The sequence below is a fragment of the Bacillus rossius genome, chromosome 1, assembly GCF_032445375.1.
Source record: "Bacillus rossius redtenbacheri isolate Brsri chromosome 1, Brsri_v3, whole genome shotgun sequence".
NCBI classification, from domain to species: domain Eukaryota; kingdom Metazoa; phylum Arthropoda; class Insecta; order Phasmatodea; family Bacillidae; genus Bacillus; species Bacillus rossius.
Window position 1 is genome coordinate 496,658 of NC_086330.1, and position 23,704 is coordinate 520,361.

Genomic DNA, 23,704 nt, shown 5'->3' on the forward strand with positions numbered 1-23,704 from the left:
TTTACATAAAAGTGGCATTATTACAAATTTATATGTGTAATAGTATAAAATATTATAAATTACGATATGATTTCTTAAAATGCTTCTTGTTCTATCCAAATTACAAAGACACGTATCTCCTGAAATTCGTAATGTGTTAGAGATTTGGCAACAGCGCGCGCCATAAGCCGTGTACTGCAATCTAGTGATGGGTCGAAACAGTTCGTTTTAGAGAGTCGTTCACGTGCGCTCACTCTCGACAGGGAGTCGTTCGTTTGAGTCATTCAAAAGAGTCATATCGTTCATGAGCGGATCGTCTGTCGGTAGTTGTAGATTACGCTCGCGAGCGAGTCGGAGCGCGTCACTTCATTCAGGAGCTAGTCCGGGATATTCATTTCGTTCAGTTGCGAGTCGTGAGTTGTCATTTCATTCACGAGCGAGTCGGGGTCGCAAAAAGTCGCGAGCAGCAAACAGTCTTTCTTTGTGGCCAAACATTTTGAACACGGGAGTGAGTATAAATACATAATAATAAGATTAACTTTATTTATTTGATCTTTAATATACTTAAAGTGTTTAATGTTTCCATGAATTATTTTGACGTTATTTAATCATGGCACCCAGAAATCAAAAAACTAGTCAAATTTGGGACTATTTTTCAGAAGTTAATAACAGTGATGGAAAAGCAAAATGTAATTTCTGTTCAAAAGTGATTTCGTACAAAGGTGGAAGTACATTTAATCTCACACGCCATGTGCGAACCATACATCCCACAATTTCACTGTCCTTGAAACGTCAGCTACCTGCAGATATCTCAAGATTTGAAGAGGATAAACCAAATGATCCAGAACCTTCTGTATCCAGTAGGCCTGCAGAAGAAACTTCAAATACTCAACGAAACACAGTCCCTTCTAGTGAAGCACAGTCAGTAGAAACAGTGTTACACACAGGTCGGAAAAGTGTGAGTACAATTTCTTCATACTTTCATAAGCCATTGTCAAATAGGAAAAATAGAGACATTGATAACAGTCTTACAGAATTGATTGTTAAAGATTACCTGCCTTACAGAATAGTAGAAAGCCCAGCTTTCAGAAAATATTCGCAAAATTTAAACAGTGGATACCAACTTCCTACTCGAAAGACTGTTTCCACTGTTTTAGTGCCTCAAATGTACGAACAAACGAAAGTAAAAGTTAGGCTTGCTCTAGAGGCTGCTGATGCAGTTACAATTACGACAGATGGTTGGACATCAGTAAAAAATGAAAGTTACATATCAGTAACAGCACACTATATTAACAAAGATATGGAACTACATTCCTGTCTTCTTGAATGTTTTAATTATGACGACAAGCACACTGCTGTAAATGTAGCAGAGGAATTAAGGCGAGTGACACATGAGTGGGGCATCGACAGAAAAGTTGTTGCAGTTGTTAGTGACAATGCAGCTAACATGGTGGCAGCTGTTAACCTTACCGGCTGGACACACATATCTTGTTTTGCCCACAACCTGAACTTGATTGTTCAGCATGGACTTGATGGGACTAAAACCAAGATACTACTTACCAAAGTCAAGAGTATCGTGGCATTTTTCAAACGAAGCCCTCAAGCTTGTGCAAAATTGAAATCCATGCAAGAGCAATTAGGTGAGCCATGTCTGAAGCTAAAGCAAGAGGTCGTCACTAGATGGAATTCTACTTACGACATGCTTCAAAGAATTGTTGATGTCAAAGATGCCCTAGCTTCAACTACAGCCATTAACTACCCAGACCTTCCAGTTATTACGAACGAAGATGTGAGCAATATTCAAAATGTATGTAAATTATTGAAAGTGTTTAAGGACTGCACAGAAGAAATTAGCTCTGAAAAACAAGTCACTGCTTCAAAAATAATTTTGTTTGTTAAAGCACTGAAGACATGGTGTGCTAGACGTAATTCCGAACTCGACGAAAATGTTCCCGCCAAGGAAATTGCAGAGAGATTGCTAGAAGGCATCAACAAACGCTTCAAAGCTGTTGAAGAAAACAGTGTGTTTGCAGAAGCTACGATGTTGGATCCGCGATTCAAGGCCCGTGGTTTTTCCGATGTGAATTCTTCGGAAAAAATTAAACAGACTCTAATTTCGCACTGCGTGAAATTCGGATCTAAATCTAATCCAACCATAACACATGAGGTGCAAAATGCTACTCAATACCAGGGGTCTTCGATTTGGGAAGAGTTCGATGAAAGTGTAAAAAAATTGCTGAGCAATCCCAATCGAAAAGTTGCAGGGATAGTTGAAGTCGATAAATTCCTACAGGAACCATTGTTGCCAAGAAATGGAAACCCGCTCACTTGGTGGTTTGAAAGGCGTGAAGTTTATCCAACACTATTCCAACTAGCCAAAAAACGTCTTTGTGTAGTTGCGACCTCAGTTCCATGCGAACGAGTTTTTTCTAAAGCTGGCCAAATTATCACAGATAGAAGAAGTAGGCTTTCAGGAAAATCTGTTTCACAAATATTATTTCTGAATGAAAATTTGTAAAGTACTTTGTGGACAATATTTAAAATGCGCCTTATTATAATGACTTGTTGAAATATGGATATTTAATCGGTGTTTACCAAATAATTGCAGTTATCGCAAACATTCATTATGGACCAAGAAACAATTCCCGAGTACATTATTATTTCAGTAATTTTAACTTCGAACTGTTATGCATCGATCTCAACAAAAAGGATTACTCCTATGTGTAAGAAGAATCTGAATCTTATTCAACGTGTGTCGGCTTTTGAAAGTGCAGCAGGAGTCAGTGTTAATTAGCATCTCAACTAGTACATAGGCCTAAGTGTTCCGTTTTGAAAGTCGAAATATACACTTGCTGCAGTCAACATAAGGTAATCATTTTCGCTTAAATTCATGTAGCTATTAATTTAATTTAAATGCGTAATTTACCATCTCACCTAATTTTATTTTTAAATTAATTATGTTCAAAATTTCTGTGCAGCTATAGGATATATGTAAAATTTTATATGTTTTTTTAATCCAAGATATCACAAAATTATTTCAAGACGTTACATTGCTTTTTTACCGAGTAGTCGAATCAATTTTTAAAACAATTTTCACAATTTTTAGCTAATTTTTAAGTCAATAAACCCAATATTACACAATATGTGATGTGGCATGTTGTAAGGTTTTTTCTTTACAATATTTTTCCACGATAAAAGAAACCTGCACTCTTTTCGTATTGTTTCTCTCTAGGATTTAAAAAATAGAATGCTGTGCTGTGTGATTTAAAGCAGATACCACGCTCCAACGTTATGAATCTGTTACCAAAGATGTGTCTTTGTAGAAAACACGCGATAATGAAATTCTATAAGCCTACAAACTAGCGGTCTTATCTGCTACCCGCCAACTTCTCTTGTCTCATTTTTCATCCAAACAAGCCAAGGTTATCACACCTACGAGATATCTGCTTCATTCTCACATTTCGTCGAGCGAGCCAAAGTCATTCAACCATTCCTTTCTGTGTATCATTCGTGAATATAGCCTGCCGATTCTTACCTTTAATATCGTTCGCGAATGATATGCTCTTTTTTGAAGAGCGACTCGCGAGTCGCTCACATAAACGAGTCGTTCAGTATAAACGACTCGTTCGCGAACGACCCATCACTACTGCAATCTAAGAGTGGGACGGGCTATAGCATTAATAATAATCATCATTTACCAACAATTCTTTTTTTAAGTATGTGCATCCTTATAATGCCTTACTGTTTATAGGACTGATATGTAGGAACATTGTGCATTCTATCCTCATAATGTAAATTTTTGAATTGAATTTTTTTTTCTTTCAGGTAAATCTTTCACATGTGACGATATATATGTTATGTATCCGGAAGATGATGCTGTGTTAGGTGAGGCATTGCACTGCATAATAATCCACTGCTGTAATAAATATTATGTACTACATTTTCTTTCTTTTTTATACTTAAATTTTAATAAAATAAAGCTCCTATCATGTTAAATATCTTGTGATTGAATAGGGTGGATGTTATTGAAAAATAAATAGGTATAGTTTCTTACATTTGCAAAATGTTGTGCTGTATTCTGACCAGGAGCATGGTTTTTTCAGAGGAATACAAATGAGTTAATAGTTTCCTTATACCTACTCTGTATGCAGTTGTGTTTTCAGGCAGCATTTGTTCAAATATAAACTAGACCCCGACTGGATACAATAATTATGCATTGTCTTAAATGTCCCTCCTTTTAAGAAATAAGTTAATTTTATCCTGTTAATAATCATGGTTAGATGATGGTGAAAAGTTTAATTTGTACTGGGATGTTTTGAAATGTCATTCTGTTTAAGAGATGAAGAATTATGTATACATTAAAATAATCTAAATATGGGGAAAGATAGTAAATATTGTATCCTAAAAGATGTAGAACACAAGTTCATAGTCGGGCACACATTAAAACACTACTACAACCTTCACAATGCAAAGCTATATTTCACCTCTTTCCTTTCAACTGAATTCTTGTTTTCTAAATACATTTTAACAATTACTTGCATACATAAATATTACTGCATATATGCACATACAATATAGATTTTGAATTTATTTTTATAATTAGTTTTTTATTTATTTACATTAACATACATTGTTTATTTTAATTCTTATTTCTTATTTCATTGATGTAGATGCAGCTGAGCCACTGCATATTGATGACGGCAGTGTGCATGCACAAGCACATTCCAACCAAAATGAAGTTGCTTCTCCAGTGTCTACCCCATCTGTAGCCTATTCCAAGAGGTCAGGGTCATCACCAAGGGCACCTGTTTGGAAGAAACATGAACAGTACATAAAAGAATCTGAAGTTAGAATACGAAGAGAGCAGCAATTATATGCTGAAAGAATTGCAGTTGAAAAGGCGCAAAAAAGGAAATGGGAGGCAGAAGCTGAAATTGCAGAGCTTGAATTAAAAATGAAGCGTAAAGAATATGAAAAATTAACCAGCAACAATTCTGTATAGTGCAAGTTATTTTTATTTTATATTCACAAAAATGGGAAAATTAAAAAAAGATAAAACAAATTTCAATGCAGTTGTATTGAATGTTTAAAATGTTTAACTATACATCATAATTTTATGATTCACATACAAAATACCTACCTAGGTTGTATTCTTAAAATCAGTTGCGTAGCCAGGATTTGTGTATGGGGGGGTGTTAAGAAGCATGCCCCCCCCCCCCCCCCCCTATTTAAGCGGGGGTTTCGGGGGTCCTTCCCCGGGAAAATTTGGATTTTAAGGTGTAAAATAGTGCTATTTTAGCAGTTTTCGGTACTTAAATTTAAATATTATAATGGTAAAATTCTTATTAATTTTAATATGAAATTTGTTTGAGTGATGAATAAGAAATTAACTAAAGATTTGGGCTAAGGGGGGGGGGGGGTTCGAACCCCTAAACCCCCCCCCCTGGCTACGCCCCTGCTTAAAATACATGATAGTGATGGATTAAATAAAGTTTGATTTGAGGAATTATTGACTTGGTGTGAACTATCGTTAACAATGAGCAGCTGTCAGGCTAGTACTTGTCGACAGGAACGCACACAGACAACACATTGTACGGAAGCGCATTTCAATACATTTTGCCGATAGGTTGGCTTTGTCAGGTGGCGAGTGAAGATCTTTACTTTGCCGCCTACATGACGAAGCCAACCTGATCGACGAAACACACTTCCACTCAATCAGGGGCGCAACAACTAAATTTCCAAAGGGGGGGCAATATACCTTTTTATAAAGAACCATCGATCCCCCCTATTGAAGCGGGGGGTCCGGGGGTCCTCCCCCGGGAAAATTTGTATTTCAAGGTGGAAAATGGTGCTATTTAAGCAGTTTTATTATCTAAAAATTGATCACACAGCACTTTCTTTGCCCCCGTTTGCCCCCACTTCAAGGTTTCAGAGGGGGGGCAAAATACCCTTCCCCCCCCCCCCCCCTGTTGTTGCGCCCATGCACTCAATGTGTCCTCAAGAGTATGTGTTACTGTTGACAAGTACTAACCTTATGAGTACTTCTGTCTTTTCAATGTATAATTAGCTATTTAGCTGCATTTGTTTCACTAGTTACAAATGTATTTATCAGATGCTTTTGTTATGGTTCATTCACAATAGCTTTAGACTTTATGTAACTCCTAACTATTAAAATACCCATGGGCCACATGACGTCCATGTGTTTTTACATTTATATGTATTTCAATTTTGATTGAACTATAATTACATGTGTTCCAAAATGTTAGTTCTAAAAAGTCTAAAGTTACCGTGGATGGACTACAAAATGCTCACCATGGGCAAAATGTGCAAGAATGATAGCTTGCCGAACTGCATGACCTTCTCCAACCCTTGCTTGTACATGGCCGACCGGAACAAAGTGTTCTATAGCATCGTCAGCATCATCAGGCAAATCTTCATTTCCTGCCACTGCAATATTGTGCAGGACAGCACAGGCAACAATAATATTGGAGACAGTAGGCAGTGCGTTTCCCAAACCTCGTCTCAGGCAGGGGAACCTTCGTTTCCAGACTCCGAACCCACGTTCAATAATGTTTCTTGCCTTAATATGAGCTCTATTGTATAGCCTGTCTGCCTTGGTCAGAGGATTTAGCAGTGGGGTTAACAGATGTCGCAGAGCAGGGTATCCATTATCTCCAAGGAGAGACCCTGTTAGTTGCCCTTCTACATACCTCATGTTTACCCGTGACATTTGAAATATCCTGCTGTCATGGGTACTGCCTGCCCATCTTGCCACAATGTCAAGGAATTCCATTGAGGGACCCATGACTGCCTGTAAAGTGATTTTTAAATCCACATAAACCATACAACAAATTAATTGATTTCACATGGATACCCTATTCATTCCAAGTTAAAAACACCAAAATGCCCTGAACTATAGTAATTGTTAGAAACATACCAGATAGCCAGATAGGCCTATACAAATATTGTAATTACAGCTTGTTTATGTTTGAACAGATTTTTCTTATGGCTGACAATAAGTGAAAACTATAAGCTCATTTTGCAATGTTATGTGTGTGTGTGTGTGTGTGTGTGTGTGTGTGTATGTATGTATGGATATATATATATATATATATATATAGCCTTTGTTATGTTAACATTGCCATGGGCCTATTAACTTCACTTTAACCACAACCAAGCATAGTTATTCGAGAATATAGTGCCTCACAAAGCAGAACCACATTAATAATGAGATGTTCAAATTTTTTGTGAGAAGATATGTAATCATTGTTACCAGAGTTTTAATACAACATTATTTAATCAAATTATCACTGCGGACTGTCATAAGCTAAATAACACTTAAATTACAGTTAGCCATAGAGCCTTGTTCAGTGTACAAACAATGATTAGGTTTTAGGGCCTAATCAAAGCAAGATGAGAATCTGACCATTTATTTTAAATGGTACCAATACTAATTAATAAGGATTTACAAATTTTGGATTGTTAATATGTTACATAGTGACATTGAATATTACCTGCACATTTATGGAAAAAAATGTTTTCCGGTTGCGGTATGCCTCACCGTGGTGGCGACCTGGTGTATCAACTATTTTGATATGAGTGCAATCAATGGCTCCATCAATACCTGGGATGCCATCAACACCACCAACCCTCCCTAGTAGCACAAATTGTTCCCTATTAGCTGCTTTTGCTGCTGCTGTTGCTGGAAATTTGATGTGCTGTACATGCAAGTGTGCGATGATTCTCGACACTTCCTTTACAATATTGGATGTGCTGGCTTGTGAAACACTGTCAATGTCACCACAGACTATCTGAAAAATGAAAGAAAATACTAAATACTTTACCTAGTGTACATAGTATATATCTGCACACTTCACATTCACTGCTTACCTGGTAAGACGCTGTTGCATAGAATCGCAAACATAGCAAGAGTTTTCGGACTGGTGCTAGTGGCAAGCCTCGGTTCGAATTGTGTAGTATTGCCGGCACTATCTGAGGCAATATTACATGCATTACTGCATGTTTTGAAAATCTGTACCTTTTTATAAATTCATTATCTGCCCACCACTCAAAGGGGTTCCTTGCATCTCTGATGTAACGTTTCCTCAGGCGGAATATGGGTACTTCACGACAATTGTCATCATTGTGACCATCAAAATCCAAGGGATCATCACGACGGACAATACGAGGTAAATCCATTCAGATCTGTAACTGAAGTCATTCACATATTTATGTAGGTAACCAAATACTGTACCAATAATTACATTATGAGATGGTGACATTAGCCGAGATTTACTTCACAATATAAAAATTGGAACAGAATGTTAAAGACCAACATAAATTCAAAATGCCTACTTAGGAACCAATTTGTGAAAACTTGAAGTTCTGAAAGCATAATTTACAACTCTGTAACATAAACTGACACACGAGCTCACATAATTACGATTCACTATCACCTATTCAAATACAGGTAAAGTTTTATATGACCTGTATAGGTATATTGGTTAAAATATAAAACCAATTTAACGAATATTTGGCCAACAGATGTATTTCCATGTATTGATTACAGTAGGCCTATTACAAATTTTTGTGCAATTTGTTATTCACTTAGGCTGTTTCGGGGTTAGGTGGTTTAGGTTTGTAAGATTGGATAAAAATGTAATTAAAACCGCAGGTTTTATGTAACAGCTACTTAGGCTATAGTAAAATTCGTACAAATCCAAAATAACCTAACCTACAAACGCCTGAGCTTGCAGTACAGTGGAACTTTTTCAAATTCCACTGTGTGCAAACTTAAGAACTTGCATACCATAAATAATGCCAAATAAAACCACTGTTTTCTAATTTGGCTCATTAGGGTTCCACAGTTTTATTGAGTCTATTCTTATTTATATTTTCTCTTTAGTAATTTACTGAATCTTATTATCGTTCCTTACCTTATTATTTTATTGGGGTCTGTTTCAGAACATTAATAAATGGAAGAAAAAAACCAAAATAAATACTTATACCACAATAAATAAAACCGAAATTGCTAAATTGTGTCTCAAGTCACCTCGCATCCACAATTGCGTGATATATGATTTCCCGAGTTTTCGAGCTCACTTGAAATTGGATTCTGTGACTATTAATAAGCAGAAGTCTCAGGAGTCGACTATTGAACAGCAAAAACGGGTTTCAAGAAACGAAATTGTAATTGTTACTCAGCTGAGAGTTATCTGAACATACATTTTAATATCGTATCTCAAGAGTCGTTTACTAAACAGAATCTCCTCTCAAAACTAGTTTCAAGACCTGAAACCCGACTATTAATACGGCCCTTAGTGAGACCGCGGGCATCCCTCTCTCCAACTTCCATCCTTTCCGCTAGCGACTCTTCGTGAGACCGCGGGCATCCTCTCTTCTACACCCAATCCTCCTGCTAGCTACTCCTTGTCCGCACGTCCTCGGTCAGCTGCACTGGGCCGAACGGTCCACTCCCGCCTCAGAGTGTGAGGCTGCTCTACCCAAGAGCTGGTGCCGGGCAAACAACACAACAACTGAACGACCGAGCGACGTCCACCCCGTCTCCACATCTTCACCAGAGACGAGGCCGCGACACATTTAACAGAAAGCTGGCTCCTAGTGCCACATCCCCTCCTTTCATCGGGGCTAGGCGCATGAAGCAACCCAGGGCCCCTCAACATTTATTCAACATCGCCCATGTTTTCAGCAATAGGCTAGTGTAAGTTTTTATAACCTGCCATCATCTTCCATTGGCTGGAGATACTGGTGATGATGATAAAGGCGCCAACTGGCTTTAATTACAGTCCTTCGAGCTAGTTCAGGTCGAGCCGAGACATGACCACGACAAGAGACTGGTAGATGACAGGAGTTTGACAGAGGTAACCCCGGCTGTTATAGGTACTAAGTACCTATGGCTTACTTTGTCGTCGTCCCTCCGAAGGCCATAAAGCCCGGCATCCACCCGCCAGTATTAAACCCCGCTAACGGAAAGCACCCCTAGCACATTTCACGTGAGTCAAGCGAGCTGCCGACGTCGGTGAGTGCCTTCACAGATTACGTCCATATGCCAACACTACCAAACAGTTCTCACGCATCATAAATTGCTGTGATTAATTGATTTTTAATTAGCAGAACAACCCTTAATAGTGAAAGTGCGTCATAGGGGTGCAGCGGTTTCCCCCGTGGGAAACCGCAATTAATAAACGTCCGGAACGTCCCTTGTGGCCTTCCGCCAATAATTAACCACAGTGTTAACCAACTTAATTTACCTTCGTTTTTACTTGCAAATAGCCTGTGGAGTAGTCAACAAGTGACAGACAAGTCTCCAGCTTGACTTTTTATTTTCAAATGTAATTAATCTAAATTTTGTTATGTATTATTATTATAGGCCTTCCACTAACTAATTCAGACCGATGTCATTAAGATACGAGTGTTCTATAAATAATAATGACTAATTATGATTATAAAATTGGAATAACGGCACATTAGAAAGTTTGGCGGGTCATGGCGCTTCCTCCCCTCCCAAGCCGGCACAAAGCGGCAGTAGAGTCTTACTCACGAGCCGGGGCGGACGTGTGATCCCGCGGGGAGACTTCAACACATTGTGCTTCTGATTCGCTTAAACATTTTTCCTCCTTTCTCTCCCCGCGTGCCCCCGTGCCCTTTCCCGGTGCAGGGCTCATCCCGGCCGCTTTTAATTTTTGCTCGTCGCGGAACAGAGGTTCGCGACAGTCATCTTGCGGTCCGGGCCGACTCCCGCGAACAGAAATTCACGTAATTCGTCGAGCATATGCCTGCCGACTGCAATTTTAAAGACTTTGCCATTTAATATTATCTTCGTGGTCCCGCAACTCTCACAGGTGAGCCCGGGCATGAATCTATCTACAGCTCATCACGGGAGTGGCCGTTAATACACCCAAACTCTTCATCGACCCACAAATAAATGTAGGGACCTTGTTTGCAAGTGCCATAATGTAACATCCATGTAATACATAATTAATTATCAGTGCAAGTTTATGTAGTGCCGTGTTTTTTTTGTCCAGTGTAATTGTGTAATTTGTGCCCCCATCCACACTATGTGAGATACGAGATTAAAAAACCAGCACCTAAATACAGTTTCTTTATTTCGCAAGAGCCCCCTGAACATTTAGGAAACGGTCCTCTATTCTGTTTAGTGACAGTGCTTATTAGGAGTAGGGACTCCCTCCCACCATCAACAGCAGTCAATCCTAGTGGAACACGCAGGGGCAAAAACCCACGACCACCTCGGTTAATCCTCAAATTAACCTGGCGCCCACCAGAGATTTCCTTTAGAGCCACTGAAAACCACTAGGACCGCCCCGGGTCTCAATCCCAAGACCGTGGGTGACGGAAACTTGAAATAGAAAGGTGGTAAATCTGGTAAGAATGACTATTGGCATGTATCACTCGTACAAGGCACTGCTGACAACATGGCTTTTATGTCTGGAGACTGAGCTTGACATTGCACATCTTACAAGTCGTATGGTTGCGACTAAGCTTACGGAGTTATGCTGCGGCCCACACTGCCAATCTCTACACCGGTATGACTGACAGAGGCATGAATCTTCATCGCCCTAATAGGAGTTGCAAACAAAATTGTGAAATTAACTTTTTTATCTATTACTCATGATGTTAGAGGGCTCAAAAGCTACAACCAACCCCCTAGTGTGATGGTACAAAAAAAAAATGAAATGACCAAACCTTATAAACTATTGAAGGATACTACATGGATCACTGTAGATTAGAAAATTTTCATAAAATTTCGAACAGTTAAATAAATATATTATAATAAACAAAAACACAGTACTACAAAAATCTCTGATACAAATGGCTGTTCAGAATTTTTACATGTCCCGTAAAGCTTATTATTCACAATAATTGAAAGTCTTATTTCTACAATAACCTCCACAAAATGTTCAAAAAGATTCTTTTTTAAAAAAAAAAAAGTGCAGCTACTTACCTACCACTGACTGATAAATGCATAAAATGTGCATTTACATTATGCCAATTGAAAATACAAAATTTAACATATTTTAAAGAGACTGAGTATTAAATTAAAAGCTTCTTACAACATACAAGGTATAAATTATGCTCCCAAGTTACAAAGCGTTTACCTGTAAGAAGTTACAAATATCAAATGCTAAACTTTCTTTTGAAATAGACATTTTTCTATTTTATCCAGTGTCAATGAGGCACAGAGTTCAAAGAAAACTGCAGAAAAAAAATGGCCAACGTAATGACGTCCCTCAGCTTTAGGTCCCTGATTCCCCGTTTGCGTAATTGCCCTGTCTTGCCTGTGCAGCTCTCGTCGGTGAGGTGTGGGTCCAGGCCAACGTGGCCAGGACCGGGGCCATACGGGACCTGGAGGGAATGTTAGGTGAGAAGGAAGAATGGTAGGCAGCTCCAAGGAAAACTCGGTGTTGTCCGTTCCACGAGCCCCTTTTATTGTCGCATAGAGAGCCTGCCGCAGCCTGGCGGACACGTCGCGGAATGAGCGCCCTCCCCGCTACGACCCGGACTCCCGGAAGAAAGTCTCGTCTTTTTAATACGTCCCGACACAAACTGGGCAGGTAATCCCGTAACTATCGTACCGGTTACGATTGTTCTGTAATGATGCACAGCGCGTGCGCGGTCCGTCACGTAAGAGATTCGTACTGACTGAGAGGTTCGACGGTCCGTAGATGCGCGTACACGGCCTATGACGTTCGGCTGGTGACGTCCCGGAAAACTCGTAAAACTCAATACGGCGAGCAATACAACGAATGCAGCTCAACTGCAGAGACGACCCGTGACGTTTCACTGTCGTCGGACTGCGAGATGACAAACGCGCCTCACGAGCAGCGCGGAGCGGCGTGCACATCTGCTCTCTATCGCGCCCAGAACACCACTGCACCCCTTCGCCCGCCAGCGAACCGAGGCCCGCGGGCCGCGGAGGAGGGGAGGGGAGGGGAGGGGAAAATGGCCGGCGTGGGAGAGGCCCGCCCCGCGATGCGCCAGGCTGCGATTACATTACTAGCACTGCATAAGCACTTGAGAAAATCACAGAATTATTAACACAACATAACGAGTAATTAATTAAAAAGCGAAATTACACATAAATTAATTAGTTACGAATAAATGACAAGCGAAGTATTTACACAGTGATTCAGACGTGAGAGTTTTGTTACGTTACAAAATATACACAATTGTTGAGGCTCGTGACCATTTAAAAATACATAAAAAGCATAATTATTTACAACACAAAAAGAAGCCCACTGGCATGCTAGGGCGCACGCGGGTGCGTCCCTGCTCGCCGCACTTCACAGTCGGTGCACTAGTATTGCAAGGGAGGACGTTGGCGAGGCATAACGGCCTGAAGGAGCCCAGGAGACACTTGGGTCGACGTCAGTAATCTCTCTGATTAAAGGATAACAGGCCCGTAATAACGCGTAATGGTGCTCGCACCGTCGAACCAGCAAAGGCATAAGTGCCGTGCCGAGCTTCAACTTCATAGTTAACACAGTGCCATGTATGAGCACACCACATCCAGTAAAATAAATCTTAGCAGAATACTAGCTCTTCAAAGGCCAAGGAACTAACCTACCACGCAGTTAGTACCTGTAACACCTAGAACAGCCCAAAGGTATTTCAGCTAGGTCACCTGACGTCATGCCCTGGGAAAAACAACAGTGCTCTGTCCATGAACATGTTGGTGGTAGTTGGTGCCTCCAGTAGACCTCATCAATCAGCACAGCAGAAGGTGGTAGGACAACAGATTAATGATTACGTGTATGTTTTGTTGTCTATTCAGACACTATGTTTGGAATTTGACTTGTTTGTTAGAGTACACACAGCTGCAATTATTACACTGATTCTTATTGAACGTATTTATTCTAAATGACAGTTTGTCTAAAATTGTAATGTATTTTGTTTGGTTAAGTTTCCAAAAATATATAAAATTACCAAACTAATCAAAGTATAAGTTAACTCAAAATATCTCATTCAAACATACTGTGTTAAATTGTATGTATAAAACATAATTGCAAACAAAGAAAAAGTTAAGATTACAGTGTGGGCACAATAGATAAGATTGAATTTATTACAAAAACAAAATTGGATCTATTCAAATTCATTATTATTATATTTCATATCGTGCATCTGTATAATTATGTAATTATTGTAATGGACAATTTGAATTTTGTCACAAAGCCTAAGAATACATTCTGGCATATATTGCGAAACTAGATTTCTTGCATGGATTAAATTTTAGGGACACAATGAAATTTTAAAATATTTTGATTTTATCTCTTTTTTTTTTATTGTCTTAAAATTCCATGTAGATACAGAGAAAATACACATTTCAGCTCTCTAAAAAATGGGATAATCTCTTTGCTTAGTATTTGAACACCTCACTTGAAAGTCTGCAGACTCCTGGACTAACCCAATGAGTATGGTACAAGCATGCACACGCACATCACCTAAAGCCTACAATTTATTATGTAATGTTACATGGGAAAATAACAAAAAGTGTATTGTTCATATTAAAAAACATTTCCTTTCTTCATTTACGTTCCCTCAAAAAAGCATTTTTCAACCATTACATTCAAAACTATGAAATTCTGCACTAAAACAGATGTCAGCATGGTCAGTGACAATTCATTGCTCAGTTGCAAAATCGTATTTGAACATTGTCTTTGACTGCCAGTGTTGGATGTGCGATGTTATTGTGAAAAAAGCCTTAGGCCTTTTCCAGTCATGTCATTATTTAAAAAAAATCATTAAAGTACAAAATACTTAATAGAAACTTTTATAAATAAAATAAAATCCTTCCTACAATCCAGTCGCTACGTTTGTGCAGGTTGTCGATACTATGGACTGATGCTGTGTTAGAAAGAAACATACATTTGAGACACTAATAAAATATTTTATTTTTTAAGTTTATTTGGTGTGTTACAAATATATGATGTACTGCACACATTTAATTCTAAAATAGTGGCTACTTCTAGTGTTTTGATACGTACATAGCGAGACATACATACGTTTTCGGACAGTGTAATTATTCAAAATAACTGTATAAGATTGGAAATAGGAAATACAAGGTTTCACTATAAGGTATTTTGGAAACAGTGGTAAGTGATTTTATTCTCTCTGCACATGTACTATACGTAACATGTTCTAAGAAAAATACCTTTGAGTCTCATCTCATCTCGTCCTGTCCCATCAAGTGCAATCAACTTGACTAACCAGCTGGAATGAGTCGTAACTACTGGCTCCACTTGGATCACACTTTTTGAGTTTCTGGCAATCTGTTCTAATTAATGAATGAAATAATATTAATTTTTAAAACCATGCATTTCAAAACGGAATAATATTATCATCACAACTAAAGAAACCAGTACTAATTTCACTAGGCACAGACATAACACTTTTACTTAAACTCATGATTTTAAAATCACCATAGAACTTATGCAACACTTTTAAATAAGTTCTCATTAACCATCCTAAAATATTGTAACAATCCCAGAAGCATTAACTGAAATTATTTTACTACTTTCACCAAATGAACTTGATTCCACTGGCAAGACGTATGAAGCTGCAACACACGGACTCTCCTCGCTAACTTGTTTCTCGACCAGACAGCTCTAGCAGCAGTGGTGGCCACTGCTTCTTCCAAATGTCAACTTTAGTGTACGTACATACTCAATTACATATATGTCTCTATAACCACGCATCACACATCTGTTGCATGCATTGTGTAGTCACTATTGAGTTTAAACAAAACACAAGACTGATGACAGTTTGCTGAAATGCTTTTAATATTTTACTACACTTTCTCACCAGCACTTGGTTAAATTTGAAAGTTAAATTTGAAAATGTAGTTGTACCTGCAAATGAAATGTCAACTCTCAATATTTTCCACAAGCAGAAAGTACAGTTGCAAAAACTGTTAAAACAGTGAGCACAATTACTAATGATGATATATTTGCAGTATTTCAAACACATATGTAAAAGGGAGAATATTGAATATTCAGAATGTCTGTGGTTAGCACCAGTATTCAGTGTTGATGGTAGTGAGAGGGACCAAGTGGTGTATTTCAAATATTTTATTTGTGCTTTAATAGTGTTTATTATTAATTTGGGTTAAGTTTTATTCAAAGCTGAATGTACTGTGTTTTATTATTATTTGTTTACTTTACCACTTATAATTAACATGTGTATTAATTAGGTTCTGTTATATTTTAAATTATAGTCTGGGTAGTCACGCTGTAACATTCTAGAAGGTTTCAGAAGAAAGGAAGACACGGGTGTGACACATTGTCGCCGGCAAGTTACTTTTCAGGCCTCAAGTTAGTGCGTTGTTGGAAAACCCCAGAACGTGGGCGCATGACTGCTCAGTAATAGACTGGAACTTTCGCTGGGTGCTGTCTCGCCAGCCAATCAGAGCAAGCTTTGAAGTGGTGTGATGTGTCTTCCCAGACTTATAGAGAAATACATTTTTTCAGTATTTTCCCCTATATGGTCAGATACTGGATTCTGTGTTTTGATTGGTCAGTTGGCCCACAGGATTGCCTCCCTTTGTTTTGGCTTTGTAAAAGTAAGGTAACTGCGTGGTGCAAGGTTAGTTGTCGCTCGATCGTTGCTACGTGCGACCACGTCGTCTGCAGCTCTCTCGAAAAAAACTAAATAAATCTCAGAATAGATCACTTCACGCCTGCTGGTTGGGACCAGGCCGAAGAGTAACCTTTATTAATATTGTTTGGAAATTTTTACCTGGAAATTTGACTACAGGCGTCGGGATCGACCCAGGGTGACCATCATCACACACCCGATAAAAGTTTCCGTGGGAGAACGTACCTGGTTTGGTTAAGTGATCTTAACCCTGGGACATTTTATTTATTTTTAATATCAAGCGAAAGGAAGCTCTGAAGACCAACTGGAACTGTGTTGGTATGTATTTAAGATTTTTTTTATCGGAAAACAATCCGACCAGTATAAAAACTTTATTGATTCACAAACTTTGACCAGAGGACTGAACTTTGGTTGGTATTGTGTGCGAGTTTAAGTTTTTTTTTAAAGTAAAAAACAAAGGAAGTTTGGAAAATTTTTTTGACGTGACAACGTCTAATAAATCAATGAACGCCGGCTGCACGCACGAAAAAGTGTCCCACTATGGATGTCCCACTACGGATGTGTCCTGTTTGCTCATTGTACGCATGCATGGCATCTCTCTTCCACTCGATTGGAACAACCATCGATTTGACTTTTCAATCATATTTTCATCGCTTGAATTATTAATATTATGTAATTTAACGATCATCAACCGATTTTCAGCACAATCGGTACAGTTATTTAAAAGTAATGTTGAATAATGAAATACGTTTTGAACCAACAATGGTGTTGTACAGTTACACATAATAATTCAAATTACACACGGGATCTTTTGCATAATGTTTTAAAAAAATTGTAACAAATTATAAATAAGTTTAGTGTATTTGGGATACGTATTTGTTATAAAATCTTGTTATAAAAACAAAATAATATTATTCCCCTACCGTGAACAAAAAGTTTATAAATATGTATATAACATCTGAAACTATTATATTTCAAGTGTGGCCTCGTGGCCTGGTGGTCAGCACCACTAACTTCTAATCTAAAGGTTGTCTGTTCGAATCCCGGCAGCTGCGAATTTTTTTTTTGTACTTGTAAAAATAAATATGGCGCACGCAACATTTCAAAAGTACTAAATATATTTGAATTAATGAATGCAAATAAAAGTAAATTTATTAATTAAATTGTACATTTCATTTCACTCCTTTGTATTCATACAAAATAGTGATAATTAAATAAAAATGATTCAATTTTATTCATAAAAGTATGCTGAGGTAGATTTTATCATACAAAAATTAGAAAAATTTAAAAAAAAATTTCTTCCTCAAAGAATATAATATTTTTAATGCCTAACTGGTTTGGTTGCAAAAACCTATTACGGCTCAGTCTCAGGCCGAATCAGGGGCGCAACAAAAATGGGGGGGGGGGGGGCAAGGGTTGACACCCCCCCCCCCCTGAAACCTTGAAGTGGGGGCAAATGGGGGCAAAGAAATAATAGATAATAAAACTGCTTAAATAGCACCCAGTTCCACCTTGAAATACAAATTTTCCCAGAGGAGGACCCCCGGACTCCCCGCCTCAATAGGGGGGATCGATGATTCTTTATAAAAAAAGGTATATTGCCCCCCCTTTGGAAATTTAGTTGTTGCGCCCCTGGGCCGGATATATTTCCTTTTCTTCTGGATCAATCATTTCATCAATGTTTTGTTATGACGTCACGTTAAACTATCGTCCGTAAACCGACTTTACAGACAACCAATTTTTTAAATTAAAAACTTTACCAAATCACTGAGTAACTTAAAACAATCTTTAAATATCTACAATAAGAAGTTATAAAATTTCTTTGTTATTTTTCTCAGTTGTATTGCCGGGCCAACCGTGGAATTTAACAGTGGGCATGACTGTGGCAGTTGGTACCGGTAGTTTGTTTTAATGCCATCCAACTAGCGACTATCGCTTCCATTGCCCTAAGCACATCCTTGTCTGTCTAGGGGCTGCTGGCAGGAACACCAGCTCAATGCCAGAGCAAAAGCAAGGTGTGCGGATGTTTAAAGTGATTTTTGTACCAGTCTGATTTAGCACTTCACTCATCTCTTTGCTTACCTTTAATTTTGTTTTAAGCAAACTGTCTATTATGACTGTACATTTTCCTGGCTAATCGTGACACTAATGCCAGATTGCACATGCAGGAGGCAGATCTGGGAGGCTGCCAGTGGCAGTGCCTTCACGGCCGCAACCCGCTCCTCGCATGCTACAGCACATTCTTCTTTAACATCCTCAGAGACACTGTTGAGCAGGTAACATTTTGCAACTTAAGAACGTTCATTTAACGCAGTTTTTTGGACATATGCCATTGCATATTTGCAATGTTTTTCATGGAAAAATTCCAAAAATAAATAAAAAATTAAATAAAAATATGAAGATAAAAAATTCACAGAAAACAAGACTGAATCGGCTGATGTCAGATAAACGGAACCAACAATGAAACTAAGCAAGTATTATCGACAACACATCGATGACAACATGGACAAAATGTTCAACCTCTAAATATTAGACACTTATGAATATGAACTTATAGCATATGGCTACCCATCTGACATCATAAAACAGCACTTGAAAAAAAAACCAATTCCAAAACAATCGACAAAAAACTATAAATAAATCAAGTGGCACATTAATTAGTCCCTACGTTCGTGGTGTCTTCAACAAAATAATACGTTTGGGAAACAAACACAGACTAAGAACAGTTTTAAAGTCACATTCCACTATCAAAAGCATGACAGTTTGCATTGCTTATGGACATCAATGAATTCCAAGGGAGTGCAGTGCTTCTGGGAACGACATGGTACATCATGGAAGGCTGCGAGTGGGAAGGATGAAGATGCGGACACAGAGGCTGCAAACCAGTCGAAGGAAGAGAAGCTGGAGAGTATTTTTAAGTCGTACTCATTAGACAATATTTTCAATGCTGATGAAACTGCCTATTTTTACAAGCTTCTGCCTAACAAGACAATGGCATATGAAGGTGAAAATTCACTGGAGCAAAAAAAAAGCAAAGGAAAGGTTGTCTGTGTTGCTTTGTTGCAATGCCACAGGAACAAAAAAAATTGAGGCCATTAATCACTGGTAAACACAAGACTCCCAGGTGCTTCAAAGGAGTTTCTTTTTCTTCCTGCAGATTATGCTAACAACACCCAAGCATGGATGACAAGAGAACTCTTCTCAAAATTGGCTGGTAAAGACTGATAAGGACACTAAAAAAAAAAAAGAAGAAAAATTCTTTGTTAATAGACAACTGCGTAGCACACAGTGTTGTTAGACTGGAAAAAACAAACTGATGTTTCTGCCACCGAACTGCACATCTCAGTTGCAGCCCTTTGATCAAGGCATTATTCAGAATGCCAAGGTACATTTTAGAAAACGCCTTGTTGAGAGGTTGCTCATCAACATTAGGTTAAAAGTGCCCACCAACATCAATGTTCGTCAGGAAATTGAGATGATCACAGGTGGATGGTGGAATGTTCAACAAGAAACTACACTAGAGTCCCGTTATAGCGAGGTGTCACGGTTCCGGGTTTGATCCTCGCTATAACCGTGTCCTCGCTATAACCGAATTGGACAGATTTTGGCCCCCAAAAAATAAAAATTAACCGAAAATAGCATAAAAATTGTGTTTAAACCTGTATAATTAGAAAATAACAGGTTATATTAACGAAATCTTAATTTCTGTGAGCAGATGTGTGAATTCTCTTTAAAACGATACCCCATAAGTACGGATGCGATCACCGATTGCGTCAAAATAACCAGAATACCCTACCACGCCACGTAAGTATAGCATCTCAGCCCGCGGCCGACGCAGCATTGTCCTGCTATCTATTGCCGACGCGGGCTGTCTGCTGGCGGCCATGTTGGTTCGGGATGTTGCTAACAGGTGGTGCTAGTGTAGCACGACAATTTAATTCCTTACAAAAAAGCAGGAGTGCGGCTGCGGCAACGCACGTACGCCTCAAACGAAATAGTCGCTGGAAAACTATACTTTTTTCATTTAAAGAAACCTGTCAACTTTTTTAGAAAATAAATTTGGGATTAAACTCAAACCATCACCACCCCTTTCCCGGACAGATACCCCAAAAACTGCCCGAAACAAAAGTTACAAGAAAACTGCCCTAGCGATTAGGAAATAAATACGGTAGTGCCTACTAGAGGTGTAAAAGTAACGAAAAAATGTGTACCCGTATTTATTCGTTACTATAACAATTAGTACTCGTTACTATCGTTACGTTACTCGTTACTTCTGATACCGCATAACATGCTATGTTATGTTGCAGCAACGAATCCAGTCGTATTGCGTACGCGTACAGTATGACGTCGCGTAAATAATAATAAATATAATATAAACAATTAACAGTATTTGATAATTAATAGTTTTTGTTAACCAAGAAACAATTAAATCTCATTAGAGCGGCTTTTTAATATTATCTCATTTAAGATAACCAAAAAAAAACGTGAAAATACGCGATTATAAAAACAAAAACTTACATATTTCTAATTTGTAAAAAATACTTTCTTACGTTGTTTCTGTTCCAATCTCAAACTTTGTCTACACACGACACAGATAACTAACGGAAGTTTGATAAAAGAAAGAAAGGATGGGATTATATTTATAAACCCACGCACTTAGGTGGCGACTGCAAGGCTGAAGAATGTGACAGGCGTCAACGGCAAGATGTCTAGTGGCGAGCGAGAGGGGTGGAGATAAAGCAGAAAAATAACAAAAGCGCGCTTCAAGCGATCACGCCGTAAATTCCTCAAAAATACCTCGTTATAGCGAGCACGGTAATAGCGAGAACACGGCTCGTTATAGCCGTGTTCTCGCTATTACCGTGCTCGCTATAACGAGATTCTACTGTATTGCCAACTGCTGGAGAAAGTCTGGCATTGTAAACTGTAATGCTGACGAGCTAACTGCGACTTCATCAGACCAGGATGCAAGCCACACCACAGCACAAACATGAGAAAGAAATGACATTGACCCTGAAGTATGGCAAGAAATGTCAGCCTCCATGCAGTTTGATGCTGTTTCATTCACAGACAATGACTGTGGGTAATTAAATAGAAATGACACCAGTGTTGACTGACAGCGACATCATTAGTGAAGTCATTCAATTACAGTCATCATAAGCTGACAGTGAGGAGCCCCTGTGACAGCTACGGAAGCTATTCTCAGCTTAGAAAAACTAAGCAAATTCCTCTCCAAACATGAACATTTTTCAGAAGAGATCAGGAAATCTTTCTATGACATAGAACATTTTGCTCAAAAGAGCATCATTAAAACTCAAAAACAACCTGAAATGACAGATATTTAAAAAAAAAATAAAAATAATAATAAACTTAGGTATGCAGAAACTGATGCCAGATTTTCACCAAATGATCATGTTGTATCTTACAGTAATGCTATATTTTTGATTAATTTTATGATTTTTCTCTTTGTAATGATGATATGTATGTATTTTTCAGTGCTAAGTACAAAAACTCAAGGTCCCTGTAAGTACTTAGTAATGAGGTTATACTACCGTAACGCCAGAAGCAGATGGGAAGGCTACCGGGTGGAGGGTGAAGATTACCAGGTATAGGGATGTCTACTGTGCTACTTGTAGTACTGCACTTGCCATGAGAAACACACGAATTTTGGGCTTATTTCCTTTACATTTTTTACTTAATTTTGTAAAATGTTTCATGGTTCCAAAAAAATAAAAGTAATATAAATGGGTTGTAACAATGGGGTTTACTGTATATGCTTATGTGCAGTTATGAACAGCATTGTGTAGCGCATCTGTGAGTGTTCCAAAATAATCTATACATGTTGTACTATACTGGGCTACGTATTTGTACTTAATTAAAATAGTTATAATTTAATTCTTTTAATCATGGTTCACAATTCATAATAATTAAAAATTAGTGACTTGCTCCATCACAAGAGATTATTTGCGGACATAGGTTATCCCACCACAGACCTTGTGTGTGCCGGAGACATGCTGGGCAGGCAGGTGGTCTGATGTGCGTGTGTGGACACCGGGACAAGGTGGTCAAGAATTATCTCACCCTGTGAAACATCACTGAGTTTCTGCTCCACAGTATCATCCATGGACGAAGCCCAGTCAAGCATCCCCGACCGACTCCAAGTGCATTCCCGGTACGCACCAACATTTTCCCGCTGCTCTGCAGCCGTCACACAATCATGGCCAGAAGCTAATAACATGTGCTTACAATGTCTACACAATCATGTGGACAACTGCCATTCATATTTTGTATTTAAACATTTGTGACAATAAAAAACATTAGCATAACCTAAAAGTTGAAGGATATATACTCAATATAGTTAAGCCGAATATTTACTCAAAAGAGCTTGAAAGTTATTGAAAAAAAAATAAATATCCTAAATGCCTCAGAGGTAAGCTGCAGGACTCCTCCACTCCCGTGCATCTGGTAGCAAAGCAAGCCACACTCTCCAAGACATGTTTGTAACAGGATGAATCCGACACAGACACACACAAGGAAACGACGAGACAGCAGCACTAGGAGCGAGGCTACGAGGGCAGTTCTACCCGGGAGGCCGGCACGGCCAGCTGAAGTCCACAAGCCATCGTCATCTGGTGGTGGTGGCCCGGGGTGGCTTGGCACCTGGGCGTCGGCCCCCGCGACGCCAACTGCGCACGCCCGCGTGCTCCGGGGATGCAGGCGGGCCGGGCCGACGCCAGCTACGGGCCCCCTCCCCCGACACGTGCTGGGGGGACAGGGCCGGCAGGCTGGGCCCGGGGCTGGTCTCCTGCACACACCGCCCGCCAATCACACTCCCTCCCGGTCCCTGGTCCCTGGTCCCTGGCAGCAGGGCGGCAGTGGCCGTCATCAAGTGCAGGTAGGAAAGATATGAAAAGTTAAGAAAATTTTGCAAAAATTTCAATAAAGAAAGTATGTTCCTGTATGAGAAGCCACATCACCTGCAGAAATGTAAGTTTATTTTTAACCCCCCCCCCCCACCCCCCCCCCCTCGCCAACCAAATTTACCAACAAAAATATTTGTGTATCCGCTCTGCAGGGCAGGGTCTGAAGTCTG

The 23,704-nt window shown here is 39.1% G+C and overlaps 3 protein-coding genes across 3 annotated transcripts in view; 1 reads left to right on the forward strand and 2 right to left on the reverse strand.

Moving 5' to 3' along the window:
- Positions 1–190: 190 nt before the first annotated feature.
- Positions 191–5,049, forward strand: LOC134530845 (E3 SUMO-protein ligase ZBED1-like). The gene is made up of 3 exons (XM_063366102.1): positions 191–2,847; positions 3,805–3,864; positions 4,650–5,049. Exon 1 carries the CDS (start codon positions 590–592, stop codon positions 2,495–2,497), a length of 1,908 nt encoding a protein of 635 aa, XP_063222172.1. The 5' UTR covers positions 191–589; the 3' UTR covers positions 2,498–2,847; positions 3,805–3,864; positions 4,650–5,049.
- LOC134530852 (putative nuclease HARBI1) lies at positions 2,768–12,337 on the reverse strand. Its single transcript, XM_063366114.1, has 4 exons — positions 7,870–12,337; positions 7,494–7,790; positions 6,292–6,790; positions 2,768–4,784 (listed from the first exon to the last, which is right to left on the reverse strand). Exons 1-4 carry the CDS (start codon positions 8,176–8,178, stop codon positions 4,750–4,752), a joined length of 1,140 nt encoding a protein of 379 aa, XP_063222184.1. The 5' UTR covers positions 8,179–12,337; the 3' UTR covers positions 2,768–4,749.
- A 2,547-nt stretch (positions 12,338–14,884) lies between these two features.
- The window catches only part of LOC134530859 (E3 ubiquitin-protein ligase RNF25), a 32,304-nt gene continuing 23,484 nt past the window's right edge, over positions 14,885–23,704 (reverse strand). The window contains exon 6 of the mRNA XM_063366125.1: positions 14,885–23,416. Coding sequence (XP_063222195.1) covers positions 23,237–23,416 — 180 coding nt within the window. The 3' untranslated portion in view covers positions 14,885–23,236. The remainder of the gene's footprint in view (positions 23,417–23,704) is intronic.

Excerpts from the sequence above, each read along its gene's own strand:
- LOC134530845 (XM_063366102.1), top strand. The coding sequence starts at position 590 with ATGGCACCCAGAAATCAAAAAACTAGTCAAATTTGGGACTATTTTTCA.
- LOC134530852 (XM_063366114.1), bottom strand. The coding sequence starts at position 8,178 with ATGGATTTACCTCGTATTGTCCGTCGTGATGATCCCTTGGATTTTGAT. Across the intron at positions 7,791-7,869 it reads ATGCAACAGCGTCTTACCAG|ATAGTCTGTGGTGACATTGA; the intron begins GTAAGCAGTGAA and ends TTCATTTTTCAG. Across the intron at positions 4,785-6,291 it reads TCTTGCACATTTTGCCCATG|GTGCCCTTGGTGATGACCCT; the intron begins GTGAGCATTTTG and ends TCTTCCAAACAG.